Below are 17,445 nucleotides of genomic sequence, written 5' to 3'. Positions count from 1 at the left end.
TTGTTAAATGGGGTATTCTTAAGTCGGGGTTCCACTGTATGTAGAAAAATATTGCTTAAAACATTTTATTGGATCTTACTGTGAACTTTTGATTTAGCAAATTATTTCTTTAAACTATAATTCTAACATCTTTTAACTTCTGCTCAGTCATATGGGTATATGAAGCCCCTGTACATAATAGAAATAAAGTAGGCAGTATGTTAGATAATGACCCTGAACGCTAGAGTTTCAATATCTTTTTCTACAAAACCACTGACCTTTGATAAAAGCTATGGTTTTCAAATGTTAACCGTTAACCTGCAGCAGCACAAGAAATGTGATTAGAAACAATGCGAAATAATATATCTTAATCATAAGTGTGTTGATAGAAATTAATCATCTTTACCACACACTGAGCTTCTGAAAACACTGCTAGAGACACATTTGAGTCAGAAACAAAAACACTCCATCCACATTATTTTTTGTGGACTGAGTTTTTATTTGTTTAATGTACGAAAAATACAAACCTAATTTTAGCCCATACATGTAAAACTGACTTGACTTTTGAATTAATGCAACCTCAGCATAACATAAACTGGTCGGCAACACTACAAAAGCTTTAGGACATTTTGATTACCGCTTTAAATATAAAACAAGCACAAACTTGCAATCACATTAAAAATGATCTCTGTTTAAAATCTGCAATACGGTGGTTGAGTTTATTAACATCACTGTATTGTGATTACTGCAATGAAAATTTCACTGTCCTAAATGATATCCCATTATCCATAGTTTATAACTCCTTTGACAAATCAAATTAAATGTGATTGTATATTTAAAAATAGACTGAGAAATATCCATTTAGAATAAGTTACTGTAACCCTATCTCAAGGAGTTTAGTGCCATGGTTTTGCAAAAGAAACACGTCCCTACAGAGTTTACATTTTGGTTAAACGTATCACTCATAGTAATACTTCAATGACCTGAAGTGGCTACTTTTACTTATGGTGGCAGTGTTGCTGGTCTGCAGCATTCAGATGTGTATTAACACAATGAAAAGACATGGTCTTAGAGAAGCAATTGTTGCTGTCCATCAGTGGGGTTATAACAGATCACACAATTTGAAGTTTGTTACCCTACAGTGAAAAAGTCCCACAAAGCTGGTTTTGTTCATCTGGACGCAGCATTTTCAATGAGAGGAACGCTGTATCACATTTCTAAGTGACTTCCTCAGTCTCAGCTGACAGCAGGTTTCCCCAAAGTTATACACGGTACAGTTGCACAACAACTGAAACTAGTGCCGTTACCTAACAATGAGCCATGAGCTCAGTTTCATGATCATCAATATGCAGATTCTCATGATCACTGTTCAATGACCATGAGAATTCTCTGTTAAGCAATGGTGCTAGTTTTAAATGTTGTGCAACGATGCTATTTACGAGGCTGGGGAAAGCTGCAGTCAGCTGACACTAATGAAGTCACTTGAATGAAACATTTCTGTTACTGATAACACCGTTTATAGATGAACCAAATTGACTTTCTAGGATTTTCTGACCTTGGTTATTTAGCAAAAATCAAGCTATAAAGTGAGAAAGATGAAAGAGAACTTTCCAAAAAAAAAAAAAAAACCCACCCAAAAACAAGACAGAGCTACATTTCAGACTTTAGAGGCCTCAGTTAACATGTTAAATCCTGTAATTCATGACAGTCAAATCATGAAAAGGAATGAACAAGTGTGGATTGCCAGGGGAATCCCCCACAGGACCTGCGCACCTTGCAGTCATTGAATAAACCATGGACTCTTCTGTATACCAAAGAATCCTTGGGTCAACTGTGGGGCCATCTACAACTAAAACTTGCCAAAAACCATGCAACAGAAAAATAATCCAAAGCATACCAATAAATATACATAACAACCAATAAAATGAAGAAATAATATGTTGTAATAGCCTGAACTCCAGACTTCAGCTGGATTGAAATTATAGCTGGGTTGCTTGAGCAATTTTGACTCAGACAGTCAGAAATATTATAATTCTGATCATTTATCAGTACATATGCATATTTTTATATCAATGTATAAAAACAAAGCTGACACTTGTGAGACTTTAGAGGTGTGAGCATCACGGCAGATGCCTTTGTGTCAAAGTATCTGAGGATAAAACACAGAAAAGCATGAAGGAGATTTTCCTGGTCTGGCCTTTTATAGCAGATAACTGTGTTAAAAATATTCTGCAGTAGATCCAAAATGGAGGAAAACATGAATCAACATATGAACATTAACTGATGCTGCTGAAGTGAAGCAGGGCAAAGTTAAAAAGCTAAGCATTTTGCAATTTGGGATAATTTGTAAAAGTTTACATATCTTGGATATTGAAAAGCATAAAGCCTTTCTTGTGGGAGGTCATTAAAAAAAAAAGAAAAAGAAAACAGCAGCATAATGGTGGAAGTGTGATTTTACTATGGTGGAAGCAAAACAGCAAAAGTAAGAGGGAATTAATGACAATGTTTATCAAATGTGAAGTGTAGTTTTGATCTGCAGCTGGTTCACTGAACTTGGGTCAGAGAGTGACAAAACCGCCAGCATCAGAATCTGTGAGATGTCGGCTTAAACGATCGGGTGAACGATCCGTGTTTTTGTCTTTGTGCGGAATCCGTTTACCTGCTCTCATTTGCCATTTTAGCTGTTTGGTGGTTGTTGAAATAGTTTTGTGAGCTTTAACCTGAGATTCTGGCGTTTCTGGGAAAATACATTTAGATTTAAAAATCGATTCAGGATTTAATGCATCGATATCACTTTATTCAAGCTATAATTTATCTTAATCGTAAAATCAATTTTAATTAAAATGCTGATGCAGGACCTCAAGAGAGCAGTGCTTATAACCCGATCCTATTGTCCACATTAATAAAAGTATTCATTTTTACGTGATGTAAAAGTGTTAACAATTTAAGTAAAGTTATCAGTGATATAATGATTCTGTGTATCTACTTTTGCTTGCGCACAAACAACAAGACAAAACCAGACATGTTTGAGAATGAAAGCGATGTGTCAGCCTGTGATGATTGTTAATTAGAAGTGAGCTTCTTGAACCTTTGACAAAGCACAATACTCTGAAAGATATGCAAAGAAAGTGTTGCCACTACAGGTGTAAACAACAAATTTGTTTCAACAGATGGCAAAGACTCAACATCAAGTACAACCAGATTATGAGGGAGGAGTATGGTACCATATTTATGTCAATAATTCCATAGAAGAGACGCTAGAAGCTGGTGATGTGCGGCCCATGTGTAAGCAAATGACTCAACAGACCATTGCTGGAGAGCTCATAAATTATCACTTCATATGACAGTAAGAACAAACTGTAGCTGGAAATTAATCACAAAATTACACGGTAGAAAAGCAGCTGATTAAAGAGCTCAATTCAAGTTACAACATCCCAGTTTCAATTTTATTATGTGGCAAATTAGTCATTCACACCTGAATGCATGGCAGGTTTGCTAAAAGAAAGAAAAAGTGCAATTCTTGCATCATTTACTGCTAATACGTTTGAAGGCCAGCAGGACCAAATTTTGTAATTTCAATGTGATAACAGAACGTGAGTCAGTGTGCAAGAGTTATTGTTGTTGTTTTGTGTTTTTAATTATATGAAAATCCTACACAGGCTGGTAAAACTAAAGTGTTATTTTATACTTTTACACTTGAAGTTGCAGTGTCTATTGCACCATAATGCTGCTGCTGCTGCTGGTGGCACCTTGTGGTAAAAAATTCACACTTTGAATTGCGTCATCATTGACAGTAAAACTGGAAAAGATGGGTGGAAATTGCCATTCACTTTACAATGTTCACTGCGTGCCACGCAATGCTCAATTACATGGGTGGGAACTATTGCGTTAGCGCAGTTTGCTCGTTAAAGTGTTGTCGCTGTCCAGCCCCATGCACGGGGCAATCCGCGGTAGCTCGTTAAAGGAGATTTGCCGTGTTGTGGTGTTAACGTCATTTCAGATTAACGCTGACAGCACTAGTGGGAACACAATGAATATGACTACACATTTACTCAGACATCATCCTAGTGCAAAGACAAGTGGAAGCAGACAAAAACAACAAGCACGCATGCTACAAACTTTACCCGAGTCATTTAGACAGCCGTTAGCACATGATTCTCCTTATGGGGACCTGATATGTTTAATATGCTGCTAAGAGTATACCCCAGAAGAAGCGTATAGTATAGCTTTTATTTTGGAAAGAGCCATTTCTCTGTAATAAACTCTCTTTTCCAAAGATGAGTGATTTCTCGATCAGATAGATTTATTTTTTTTTATTACTTTGTTGTTTCAGCAACATTAAATTTAAAAACTGTACTTTTGAGTTAAAATATATATTTATAATTTTAATAAATGACAAATTAAAAAAACATGAACATTTTTTTGTATCGAAAAAATATCGAACCGTGACACCAAAGTATCGAACCGAACCGTGAATTTTGTGTATCATTGCACCCCTAGTATTTACCTAATTTTTATTCCATTTTGATATTGATACATCTGTGCATTATCCTTTAAACTGTCAACATAGCTTATTTGTGATTAACAACAATAATACTGAGGTAACTTGTTAAAGATATCCATAATTTTCTGTCAGTAAGCACTGCTGTTAGTTTACCCGTATTATCCGTGAATAGTTCACCCCTATTCACGATTAACACAGGAACTTTTTTGACGTGGCTCTATCATGAGCAGACTTGCACTTAACAAATAAATGATGAGACGTAATCAAAATGCTGATCAAAGGTAAAGTAGTTAAAACTTTTAAGACGCTAGAGTCTAATGCTAGCTGACATGATGTTACCTTGTAGAGTTATGTTGTTGATTAGCCATCAACAGTCAGCTGTCCAAAGATGGGAGGGTTGCATGACTTATCTGCTGATGATAACTTATTGTGATAATATCAAAATTTAATTAAATATGTTCATATAAGATTTCTGATGTTAGAACCCAAACTTCAGTTCATGAGTGAGACTGAAACAGAAAAGTGATTAAAAAACCCTCTTTCTGTCCTTGATGCAGAATATAGGGAGATTGTGAGGCAGAAAAAAAGAAGTAGCCATAATTTCTATGTAAACTTTATGAGTGACAGGATATGATCGCTACCACTTATCACATCCAATATGGTGCCCGTGACATCACGTCCAAAACGTCCATATTGTCAGAAATACTATTATCAATTTCGTTTAAATATAGTGCTGTAATTTTGAGGCTGTATTACTATATAATATATAATGAGGCTTACGTCAAGTTATTACTGCTAAAAGTGGTTTTACAAGTAACTGAATCATGGTATGTGCTTGTGCATTTTGTCTTGATATTTTAATTAAATAAATAATGACAAGATGCAATATTTTGTTCATGTGTTTTTCATCTGAGCTATGTCTTTTTAACACCTTGTGAAGACTAGACAAAAACAGTCTGAAAGGATTAGGCAAACAGAAACATGGTCTCAATGCAAAATGAATGATATATATCTATACAGGGGGTGAAAAAAGCAGCATTGTGTGCTGAGAATTTACTCTGAAAATTTAGATTTAAAACATTTAAATCTTGTACCGTAATTATAATACAGTACAAAATACTGTATTATAATTATAATACAGTATTTTGTTAGCTCCTCTTATTCATAAATGCATATTTAAGACTCTTGAAGGAGGTGGAAAAACCTTGTACATGACCAAATTTTAACATCACCGATCCTACCAGCACCAGCAGTGCATTTGTGTTTCCATTTGCTTAAGGTGTACAAGGCAATAGAAATTTTTATCAAAACATTCACAGGCATCGCAGTCTTTTACAGTAAAGCTGTACGGATAGAATTAGAAAGCAGAAGATCTCAGCTGACCACATTTTAATCAACAATAGAAAGAGTCATCAAGCAGGCTTTCAAGCCATTCTGAATTCCCCTGTCTAGTGCACATCTCAGACGCCCCCGCACATGAACCATAACCCACTATATCTGCTGTATCAAAACAGACACCGAAACCTACACTTCCCCTCGAGCCTCCGAACCAAGCCGAACCGTATGGGGAAGCCTGCCAATAGTGAGTGGGCTGTACCAAATATGTTACTGAAATGGGTGAATGTGGGAGGAGGAAAGAGGGTGCGCTGAGAGATCACTATGTGGATTTGTCACTCAAATAAGAGGGGGGTTGGTCAGGGTGGGGCTGTGGGGGCTATGATGAGGTAGGGGTTTTCCTACGATTATTCATGGACAATAATCAATGCAAGGGTTTTTCATGATTGTGCTCGCCTCCGATAAAAACCTGCAACTTCACTTACAAGAACTGTCTGTCAAACACATGTCATGTGTGGGCAGCGTCACCCTTCAGGCTGTGATTTCTGTGGCAAACCTAAGCTAAATTCCTAACAAAAGCTTGCTCAGTAACACACCTGGGACCAAAAAAAGAAAAAAAAAACCTAAATAGATGAGACAGCTTCAACACACGTCAGTGTTGACCGCTGCTTACAGGAAAATGTTGCTTTGGGTTTGTTTCCCGCAGTGTGGAGGGAACGAAAGCCTAACGGCAAATCAGGTTTTTCGGCCACCACAGAGAATGATTTGGGAATCCCCTTTTTGTATGTCTTAATTCAAGCCACCTCCATTTGTTTACTACAACTGGTTTCTGGATCCTAGCAGGGTCAGCACCAATCCTCTCTCAGACATAACAGAGGAGGAGTTTGTTTGAAAAACCCTTGTTATTTGATGTTTGAAAGATCACACAGATGTAGAGCACCCCAGATTTTCTTTTTGTTCGAGTGCCGGCATAAAAAGAGAAAGGTTCTCTGAACTCTTCAAGAATAGTACCAGCAAACCCCCTCCCCCCAAACATCACCACCCCACCCAGTTGCTGAACACAAGTCCCGGTCTCACTAATCCAAACATGCCGCCATAATCCCTGGCTATCACCCAACTCATCTAGCAGCCAAGGAAGACGTGGAAACCAAACAAACGACAAGAGACAAAAGGCCACTTTCACCTTGATCAAGAAAGCAGGCTGGCGGACCCCTCTGGGAGGGAGGAGAGCAAAGAAAAGCAGATTTAACGTCAAAGACATGAAAGACATCGAAAGCAGACAGGGAAGATGAAGACTACACCTGAGATAGAGATAGATGATCAAAGAGGAAAAAGGAGCCTTAGATTAGGAAAACTATACAGACAGAAAAACAAAAAGCAAAGAAGAACAAGGAAGAAGATTTATCTGCCACTACGTCCCATTCTTCAAACAGTCAAAATTTTTTAAGCAAACCTTAAAATACGGCAATGACTACAATGCATATAAAATGAACCTCTAACAACTTTCTTAAACTGTGACGGAAACTATGACAGCTGTTACGGCGCAGTACAGAGATGCCGCGTCTTGGCTTTATTTCACTGAAACCAAAGACATTGTACTTGACGAGTTTCAAGCCTCTAAAGGCTGTGAAACTATGACAACACAAAAGACATGCACTGTACAAGGACAGATTATGATTTCTGAATTACTTTTTTCACTTAAAGCTTTAGTTATTAATACTAGGTCAGAAGAATTTCTTGGTAATCCCGAGACTCTGTTAGACAACAAATGACAAGTGCACACCATCCACTTTTGTCATTCTCTGTTACAATTCATAATCTGCCACAGAAACGCAGTGCGCAACCTTACAGCCACACTACAACACTATCCAATCTTAAAACTCTAAGAACTCATACAACTCATGATTTTGGCCCGCTGACTTTAGGGGTTGTTGCAGCAGATCATCTGTATCCATAGCAGCCTGTCCCTAACATGCTCCACCAACTAACATGTTCTCCTTCACTGGCTCTCTGCATCAACAAATCTTCTTTGTGGCATTTTTCTATTCCTAACGCCTGGCAGCTCCATATTCAGCATCCTTTACTTTATACATTCTTCCATCCTCTATACAAGTTCAAACAGTCTCAGCCCTGCCTCTCTTAGTTTGTCTCCAAACTGCTCCACTTATGCTGTTCCTCTGATATAGTGATTTCAATTCCTGTCCATGCTGGGCGCTCCAAACAATATATTTGACCATATTGCTGCTAAGGCCCCAACACCTTATTTTTGGCTCTGGAACGTAAAGTTAATGGCTATGCTCTGTAGCAGGTAGGGCGCTACCTCTCTATCTCCAATATTTACTTACTTTTAAGTCTGCTTTTGGGCTTAACCAACTCTTAAAGGAAATATCTTGTGCTTTGTGTTTTCCCATTTACTGATAAGTGGGTAATGTACAATGGATGTTAAAGGCTTTGTTCAACTGGGCTTTGAGGCTATAGAGGGGTGAGGGTAAACCAAAACAGTGAAGAAGCTGGCATCACACCCTAAACCCTTAGCACCATTTTTGTCGACATATACTAAAAAGCACTACTCTATTGTTTTATTTGAATTATTTTTGAGTGTACTAGCTGCAAAAGATGTGTTTTGTGTGCTGTGTTATTTGTTGTATAGAATTGGGAAAATCTAACATCTTGGGTTACTTTGATACAAGCAAATCTTGCAGTGGCTTGGTGCCGAAATAAAACTACTTACATACTTTAGGAGATTTAAAATATGATGATAATCAAGCTTTTTTAGTGCTATTGTGCATTTAATCCTGTTTATTTTCTTTAAAAAGGGTGTATTTAGGATATGATATGACCAAAATCTCATATCCCGATATAACACATTTATCATGCCGACAATGATATATATCACAAAAATTTTCTGTAAATTCTGTGAATCTCAGGCAACTCAGCTTGAGTGAAGTGTTTTCAGCTGGGCGTCGTCTACCTGGAGTCGAGTGTTTTGACCGATGCATGAAACTAGTGCTGTTTGATATAACGATGTACATCGGATGACAATATAAAAACATCTATCGTTTCATTTAAAACTATCGTTTGTTTCGTGGTGTCGCAAAATAAACTGTTTACGGCAATATTTTTTCATGGTTTTGATGGTCACTGTAGTGGCTATATTAATTTGTTAAAGTTCTCTCTTCCTCTTATATTTAATATAACCACACTACAGGCGGACAAGCGCCTGTTTTTATGTGTTGTCGTTAGCAACAACGACAGTAAAACCATTGCATGTCCGCTTGTTTAGTTTCCACATAAACCTTTCACAATAAAGCTCAAGATCCTGTTGAGACTTTTCAAAATAAACTGAATCACGTGAAAGAGTATGCAGAGTGTTTACCGATGAGAAGAAAAAAAGAGCCGCCAGGTGCTAAAAAATAAACCTTAGACTCAAACCTTCAAACAGACTTTTCCCCGCAGCACGCTGTGTAATAAATACTCACAAAGAAAACAGCGGCCGTTACAACTTGTGTCTAAAAATGTATTGTTTCATGCATCGGTTAAAACACTCGACTCCAGGTACACGATGCCCAGCTGGAAACTCTTCACGCAAGTCGAGCTGCCCGAGTTTCACTGAATTTACAGAAAATGTTACATTTTTGTGATTTATATCGTTATTGGGACGATAGATGTCTTAAATCAGGATATGAGATTTTGGACATATTGCACAGCCCTACATGAAACTACATTTTAGACATAAGTTGTAACAGCCGCCATTTTCTTTGTGAATATTTATTACATGGCATGCTGCTGGAAAAAGCCTGTTCTAACATTTGAGTCTAAGGTTTATTTTGAGCACCTGACGGCTCTTTTCTGTCCATGTCCCATTTTTCAGAACCAAACCATGTCCATGTCAGAGGTAGCCCCTCGTTTAGAAATAAGGTTCTTGATTTGTTTTGACTGGTCCTTCTGTTTGTCATCATTTCAGTTAATTTTGAAAAACCTCAACAAGATCTTCAGCTTTATTGTGAAAGGTTTATGTAGAAAATAAGTGGACGGCAGAGCCACACGCTGGGTTTACCGTCATTGTTGCTAAAAACAAAGTAAAAACAGTCACTTGTCGTCCGTAGTTTAGTTATTTGAAATATAAGAGAAAGAGAGAACTTAACAAAAAGTAATAGGTCCATGTGAACATATTGGCCAGATTTTTACTTTTAAGGCCATGTTTTTATTTTGGGGGACCTACACGTCCCTAGCTGGCTAGTTTTCTTCATTGGCTGCTCTATATCCTTGCGGAAAGCCCTAAATGTAAACAATCAGGACGAGACAGAAAGAGAGTGAATGTTAAATAGACAGTTAGGCAGACGGAGGGAGAAGGGGGGCTGTTAATGGTTTTGTCTCTTTCATGCAGGTGAGTTTCCTGTGGGTCCTCTGTCCTAACACACTATTGTGTCCTTATCTACTTCCTCTCTCCTCCTGCGCAGACACTGCCTGTTTAGACTGCTGCTGCTGCTCTCTTTCTCCTCCTCTCCTCTTATCTCTTCTTTCATTATTTCCATGCCTCCATCACAGCTGCAAGTAAACTGTGTATGCCACAGGTGAACAAAGCCTTTATACCACACTAGGTGTCATTTTATGTATATGCAACTGGCATTGCTCTTTCAGTTCACTTTATTTAAAAAAAAATAATAATAATAATAATAAAAAAGTGGTCACTTTACAGAACATATCCATTATCTTTAGGTTCCAGAGCTCAAAATATCATATTGTGGCCTTAGCAGACATCTCAGATTACTGCCCCAAAACCTGGACATAAAGTAAGTAAATCTCAGCATATTGATCCATTTCTCTCCTTATTCTTAAAACTGTAACACAGGCAACACAGGCATGTCAAACTCATTTTACATCGTGGCCCAAATATAGCCCACTTTGATCTCAAGTGGACTAGACCAGTGAAAATGACGCTTTCTGTCAGTGTTAAGAGGTTCAACAACACACTGAATCCCTGGTATATTCTAATATAAAAAAGAAGTCTAATTTCAACAATGCATTTCAGTTTTCTCTAGAGATGAAGAAATTCTGCTGTGGGAAATGAAAGAAGTCTTTCAGCATGACTCTTAAATGTGCACAAGAAGAGAAAAGTTTCCGTTAGCTCATTGCACACTTTCCTGTGAAAAGTTATTGTTAAATGGCAGAATATGTTCTTTTTAAAAAACATAAAATAAAAATAAATTCTTTTACTGAAAACCCACTGTAAAAATCATACATTTGACAGTGAGAAACAGGTGTTTGTCATTTGTACATTTATTATTAATACAGTACCAAACATCTCCCCCCCCCCCCCCCCCCCCCCCCTATTAAGATTACAGCTCACCTCAAGACTTTACCGTCACATGACTTTGTCTCTTAGGCTACGTTCACACTGCAGGCGAAAGCGCATCAAATCCGACTTTTTTGACCCTATTCGACCCATATCCGATCATGGTATGACAGTTTGAACAGCACAAATCCGATATTTTGAAATCCGAGCGGGGTCACTGAATCCGATACATATCTGACGTTTTAGAAAGCGACTGCTGTTTGAATGGTCGTGTCGCATTAAATCCGTCTTTTACGTCACTGACACAAGACAGGCGCCAATTATCAGCGCCGGAGAAGACAAAAGAGAAAGCATGGCAGCGGAAACTGGAGACGGAGCGAGGCATATGGGGAGACAATTCTATTCAAGCTAAACGACTCCGTGTCCATATATACCTCTGCACGGAGGTAGCAGCCCCTGCTCCAAACAAGCCCATTGTTAAAACATGGGCTCTCTTTTTTCTCAGTGTTTTTCTTTCTCTAATTAATTTGTCAAAATTCTGTTGGTTTCGACTGTGCAAAGATTGTTAGACGGCTGCAACAACACCTACTAGCTCTGTAGCCCCCACTTTTACTTCCGTAAGCAAAGCGCGTTGTGTGTGACGTGTTCTTTTGCGCATGCGGGCTGCTTTGAGAGCCGTGAACCGTTCACACTAGAGCGTGTTTGCTGTCACATTTTATTTGCAGTGTGAACAACCACACAAAAAAAATCAGATTTGATCAAAAAATTGGAACTGAGCATTAAGACCTGCAGTGTGAATATAGCCTTAATGACTCACAACTCTTTATCTACCCATCCCCATATCTATTCACATTTTCTGGCAACTACCACTATTTTTTTTCACCGAGACCATCTCATGGTTATATTACTTTATTATCTCTGAGAATGAATCTCAGACATGTCTCATGTAGCAGCATAAAAAAAAGAAGAAGAAGGGATCCTTTCTTTTCTCCTCTCACTTCTGGAATATGGCATGACCCACATTTGATAAGAAAACCAAAGATAACACATTCTGTTACTTCTTGTGTTAACTGGTGGCGATGTCGGTCTTGTGTGTTTATGTTAGTGATGTTATGCTTGTATTATTCCTGATGGCATTGCCATTATCTGTTATTAAGGAGATGAGTGAAAATGTGACTATGCTGCTGACTACAAAAACAAAACATTTCACCCACTCCCTCACTTCGAACTCGCCCGTGTGTACCACTTACCATCATTTGTTATAGCAGCTGGGTACATTTCCTTTAGCAGGTCACCAAGGGTGTATGCATTGCCTTCAGGTGAAACTGGTCGAAACAGCTTCTGGATGAATGGCCTATCGCTCATTGCCTGTAAGTAATGAGAGTAGAGGAAAGTATAGAATCATAACTATAGTATATCAAACATGAAATTTGAGTTTAACATCAAAGTCTTCGGTAATAGTTCTCCGGGCTTCTTGACGGACATTCATTGCTCTTCTTTGGATGTTGGCTGCCTTCTGTTCTGTTCAGTAATGCCTCTGGAGAGGCCAATCCATGACTGAGTGTTCAATTGTTTTTTGTTCTACCCAGGTACACGTTTACTGCACTGGTGTTGTGTTTGGACAACAGTGAGTATAGGCACTCACTGCTGAACTGATGAAAATTTCAAATTCAGATTCCCCCATTCATAATACCTGCTGCCACTAATTTTCAATCTAGTTCTTGTATACTTTGGCATACTTCAGCCTTTTCACCTCCATAAAAATAGCTTATTGAAGGCTACCCTTCCAATGAGACCATTTCTGACGAGGCTTTAGTGAACACTAGATGAATTAACCAGAGGCTCAGATGTTAGGTCATTGCTAGTCCATAACTTCAAGTCAGACATTAAATATGGATATTCGTTCCAACTTCCATGCTAAGGAAAACAAATAAAATTTCAATATTTTACTCATTAGACATGTGATATAAATTTGAAAAATTCCTGGGAAATGCAGACAAAATATCCCGTAAGTGGGCCATTTTAACGTGAGAAAACACCAGTAGAAATTTTAAGGCAAGAAAGAGTTCACAAGGTTAAGACGGAGAAAAGGAGTCCAAAACACTAAGCACGCAAATGCTGTGAATAAACAGTGTTCTGAGCTCAGCTGAGAATGTGTTGCTTTGATGAGCTTGACTGCTTAGAATGTGATTTAGCAATCTACTGCGTTTCAGCATATGTTACAAGTGATGCTGACATGTTTTACCGATTTGAACAAGCCTGGAAATCATTAAAGAGAGCTTTAGTATGCACTTGGCAGAAAAATCAGCTTCTACCAAAACTAAAAGCTCATCTGGCTCATCCTCAGGTTCTCAGAAGCAGAGAATAGTTTAGGGAACCATAGAATTAAATGTGACATCTTTTATTGTTTCATGATAGGAATACTCTTCTCCAAGAGATGGTTTGAGGTTATGGAGAAGGTGGTTTTCTCAGTAAACTGGGTTCTTTCTCACTGTTCCACAAAAGTGCAAAAGCAAAAAACTGAAGAAAACTCGCTAATTATTATTTATCTCCGCCGTTCCTTGTTTTCCGTTTACCCACATTTTGTACATTCCTTCTACGATAAGAGATTTACTGTCTCAGTGAGACAGTTCTGGGTAACAGTGACCGCTAAAAGCCCAACATGTAAACTAAGCAACTATTTATAGGGCAGTGAACAAATGTGACGTATGTAGCAAATATCCCCGCGAGTGTTCATCAGAGGTCTTCAGATGCTGTAGATTGCTCAACCAGCCACCACATTCCCTGAGTGAGATGTGTGGGAAATTACCAGGAGGCAGCACAAAAAAAACGCAGTAGACTGTGTCAGGAGCCGATAATGGACTTTGATTCAAGAGAGTCTTTCCTGCCCTTTGTCACAAATGAATGATGGCTTGCAACAATTTGTCACTATTTTCAAAATAGTGAGCCAATGAAAACAAAACTTTCTCTTCAGTGATGAAAAATGCAAGATTGGTTTTAAAATGGTAAATGGGCTGGCTCTTATGTAGACTCACACCACACCGCTTTATAGAAAACATGCCTCCCTCACCCAAACGAGCATTTTTTTCTACACCTAAATACTATCTAGTATTCATACATGAATAATTGGATCAGAGAGCAACTTAGGGTTCAGTATCTTGTCCAAGAATACATGGGCTTACAGACTGGAGCAGCCAGGGACCAAACCTCCAATCTTCAAATTAGCAGATGACCTGCTCGTTCCTCTGAGCTACAGCCACCCCAATATGATGATAGATGATGTTAACAGCAAATAAAATAAACACAAATAAGAATACATTTACATTTACAGGTAAATGGCATCATTTTACCTGTTAGGATAAAAACTTTAAACTGTAGAAATCACCTAACTTAAAACCACACTTCAAAATATAAAAACATTTTTTCTCTCCTCTACACCAGTCTAGGTAGAAACCCACTCTTTGGTTTCTTCTTGTTGAAAGATTCTTTTCCACTCCACTACTGCCAAGCACTAAAAGGGAAATGCTGGTTTCCACCCAACTATATAAAGTGCCAAAAAAAAGTATTTTCACTTTTTAAATCATTATTAGTGAATAATAATAATAATAATAATAAATATCTAGGGCAAAATATTTGTGTGCCTAAAAGTGATATACCACTTCCATGCACTTGCAATATCTGTAAAAAAAAACCTATAAAAAGCACAACTGCACAATTTTTTATTCACAACACCATAAAAATATTGTGACACCCCAGGAATACCCCTGAAGTGTATTAAATGTGATTCTAGTACGTAAGCATCTATGTTCTTTGTAAATGTTTTTCTCCCTATCGCTTCAGAATCAAGTTAAAAATTCATTAGTTCTCGTTACCGTGACCCATGTCCTTAGGTCATGAGAGAAGATGCCAGGAGCTGGACTCAATCCAGATGTCAGCAACTCTTTGTGACTTTTGTGTGCCATTTGATTGATGAAGCGAAACATTACACCATAAAATTTTATTTAAAATGGTTGTATGTTTGACTGAAAATTAACCAATTACTGAAATCAAGAGAAGCAAACTTATGCACCACACCCGTTTGCAACAAAGCATGAATGCTGTATTTGCTACATGTTGTCCTAATCTGTAAATCATCAAAAGGAAAAGCACTCCCATGTATGCTCGCTTTTGTATCAAGTATTATAATAAAGCGAATAATTGACTAGGACAATGAAAAAAAATCATCTGCAAAGATTATATATCCTTTTCACTTAAATTTTGAAATTAATTAGATTATTGCCTATCCCCAATTATTAAAGAATGAAAACAGCTGTAGTCATAAAGTCAGTGTTTTAACATGTGTGTACATCACAAAATAGCATCTTTTTAATTGTATGCATTGTATTGCATAAAACTATGCAATCATTTTATAACAATTAAATTCCACTGGGAAATCTTTCTCTACCTGCTGAGCATTGTAAGACAATGGAAGAAATGTGTCCTCACAAAGAAAAACCAAGTACAGGCAGATACCCAACCTGAGGTGTCAAACGGAGAGTCTGACACACTATAGGGCTAATCATGGAGCCGTAAAAAGGAAACCAGCAAGGACAGGGATCGAATAACCGAGTGGTAACTACGCACCACAGAGCCAGGCGTGAACCAGCAAGAAGAAGCTTGCAGTAGAGGTGCGAAGCCTATGCTCAAGTTACACAGAAAAACTGAGTCACTGACAGGAAACATGGCCTTTCGTGCGGGATCATCTCCAAGGGCCAGAGCAGAGAGAGTGTGCTAAGTGACAGCTACTTCATTGCATTTTTAAATTGGCATCATGAATTATTGAGCCAGTTGGCGTACAAAGAAGGAGCTATTGATCCCTTGGGAGAGAAGCGTGATACTGTTTGGATGAAGACACTTTTCTTTTCAGCTGGCATGACACCTTAGCTTCTACAGCAGCCCATGACAACAAAAAGAGGGCGAGGTGTCACTGGGATTCAGGTGAAAAGAGATGAACCGCTCTCGCTGAGTGAAAAGAACAGTGGAACTCAAGACGTCGGCTAATTGATGGAGGAGATTCAATCCACCTAATTGAAGGCAAAACAATGGATGACGGCTAAAGCACTGTCAATCCATATGTGTTTCTACAGACTGAGTGGGGTGAGACAAAGGATTACCACTGAACTCTGAGACCATCCATTGGTATATTAAAGTTCCAACTTCATTTTCCTCAGAGCTTGACATGGACACCTACGGAGGAAAAACTCTATCACACGACACTGACACGTTTGACAGAAGAGGGCTTTTGATACAGTGCTCACTGTTTTACTTTGGTCTCTGTGGCATCACCAACATTTAAGCACTGAAAAACAACAACTACAAACAGCAGTTTTCCATAAATTTCTTGCATTAATTTAATAATCTAGAAGATAACATAATACATCAACTATGGCTACTTCTGAAAAAAAAAATCAAACATATCAGTTAATATAAATTTTGCTAGTACCTTAGTCTGTGCATGAGGCTAGAGTAACGAGGGCTATAAATGACCTTTAAACCTTTAAACCAACGTGTTATTGCTTTTGTGCTCACAGCTATAAAAAGTCATGCTGAAAAATAGGTAGTTATGGCAACTAGTAGTCTTGCTAGCAGCTCATTCTACCATAGCTAGCTAGTGCTGCCTATTCCATGACTTAAATGGGAACTGGAATCCAAAGTTATCCCAGACAGAGAATACCCTAACACCAAGCGATATATACAAAATAACTAGGGGTGGGGATTTAACGTGCTAATTTAGATAAATTAGTTTGAAAAAAGTAAAGCATTTAAATGCACTTTGCATTGCAAAGGAAAACTTTTGTCAATGCACGATTTCCTGGTATACCGATTACACTAGCGGTTTGAGTACCAACAAAAAGTGTCGGCAGACCAAACTTGATGAAATGGCTGGCCTCAGGACCAGCCATCCAGTGTAGATGTCAGTGAAACTGTTGGGAAGACAACACTGGAGAAACGAGAACATTTTATTTATACTGTATAATCTGCAGATTCTGACAGGAATCTGTGACTATCCTTTGAACCACCGCTCCTCTCTAAAACAGCAATAAGGATAATTATTAGGTTAATTACATTATTATGTAAATAACAAAATAACTTGGAAAATGTAAAGTCCGAAGTCTTTATATTAAGGGCCATCAGTCAAACAATATTGTTTGGTCTGGGTCTAAACAGAGTGTGTGTCGTCTTCTTGTGACGTCTTCTTTTGCGCATGCGGGCCACTTTGAGGGTTCACACTAGAGCGCACTTGCTGTCGCATTTAATTTGTAGTGTGAACAAGCAGACAAAAAAAATCGTA

The 17,445-nt window shown here is 38.1% G+C and overlaps 1 protein-coding gene across 2 annotated transcripts in view; it reads right to left on the bottom strand.

Annotated features, from left to right (window-relative positions):
• Positions 1 to 17,445, bottom strand: part of atg5 (ATG5 autophagy related 5 homolog (S. cerevisiae)) — a 46,373-nt gene that overhangs the window by 11,025 nt on the left and 17,903 nt on the right. For both annotated transcript variants that reach the window (XM_006791788.2, XM_006791789.2), the window contains exon 7: positions 12,365 to 12,482. In XM_006791788.2, coding sequence (XP_006791851.1) covers positions 12,365 to 12,482 — 118 coding nt within the window. The remainder of the gene's footprint in view (positions 1 to 12,364; positions 12,483 to 17,445) is intronic.

This window comes from Neolamprologus brichardi, chromosome 11 (assembly GCF_056152115.1).
Source record: "Neolamprologus brichardi isolate AB-2024 chromosome 11, ASM5615211v1, whole genome shotgun sequence".
Lineage (NCBI taxonomy): Eukaryota > Metazoa > Chordata > Actinopteri > Cichliformes > Cichlidae > Neolamprologus > Neolamprologus brichardi.
The sequence above is the reverse complement of the archived record's forward strand: the minus strand, read 5'-3'. Positions and strand labels throughout refer to the sequence as shown.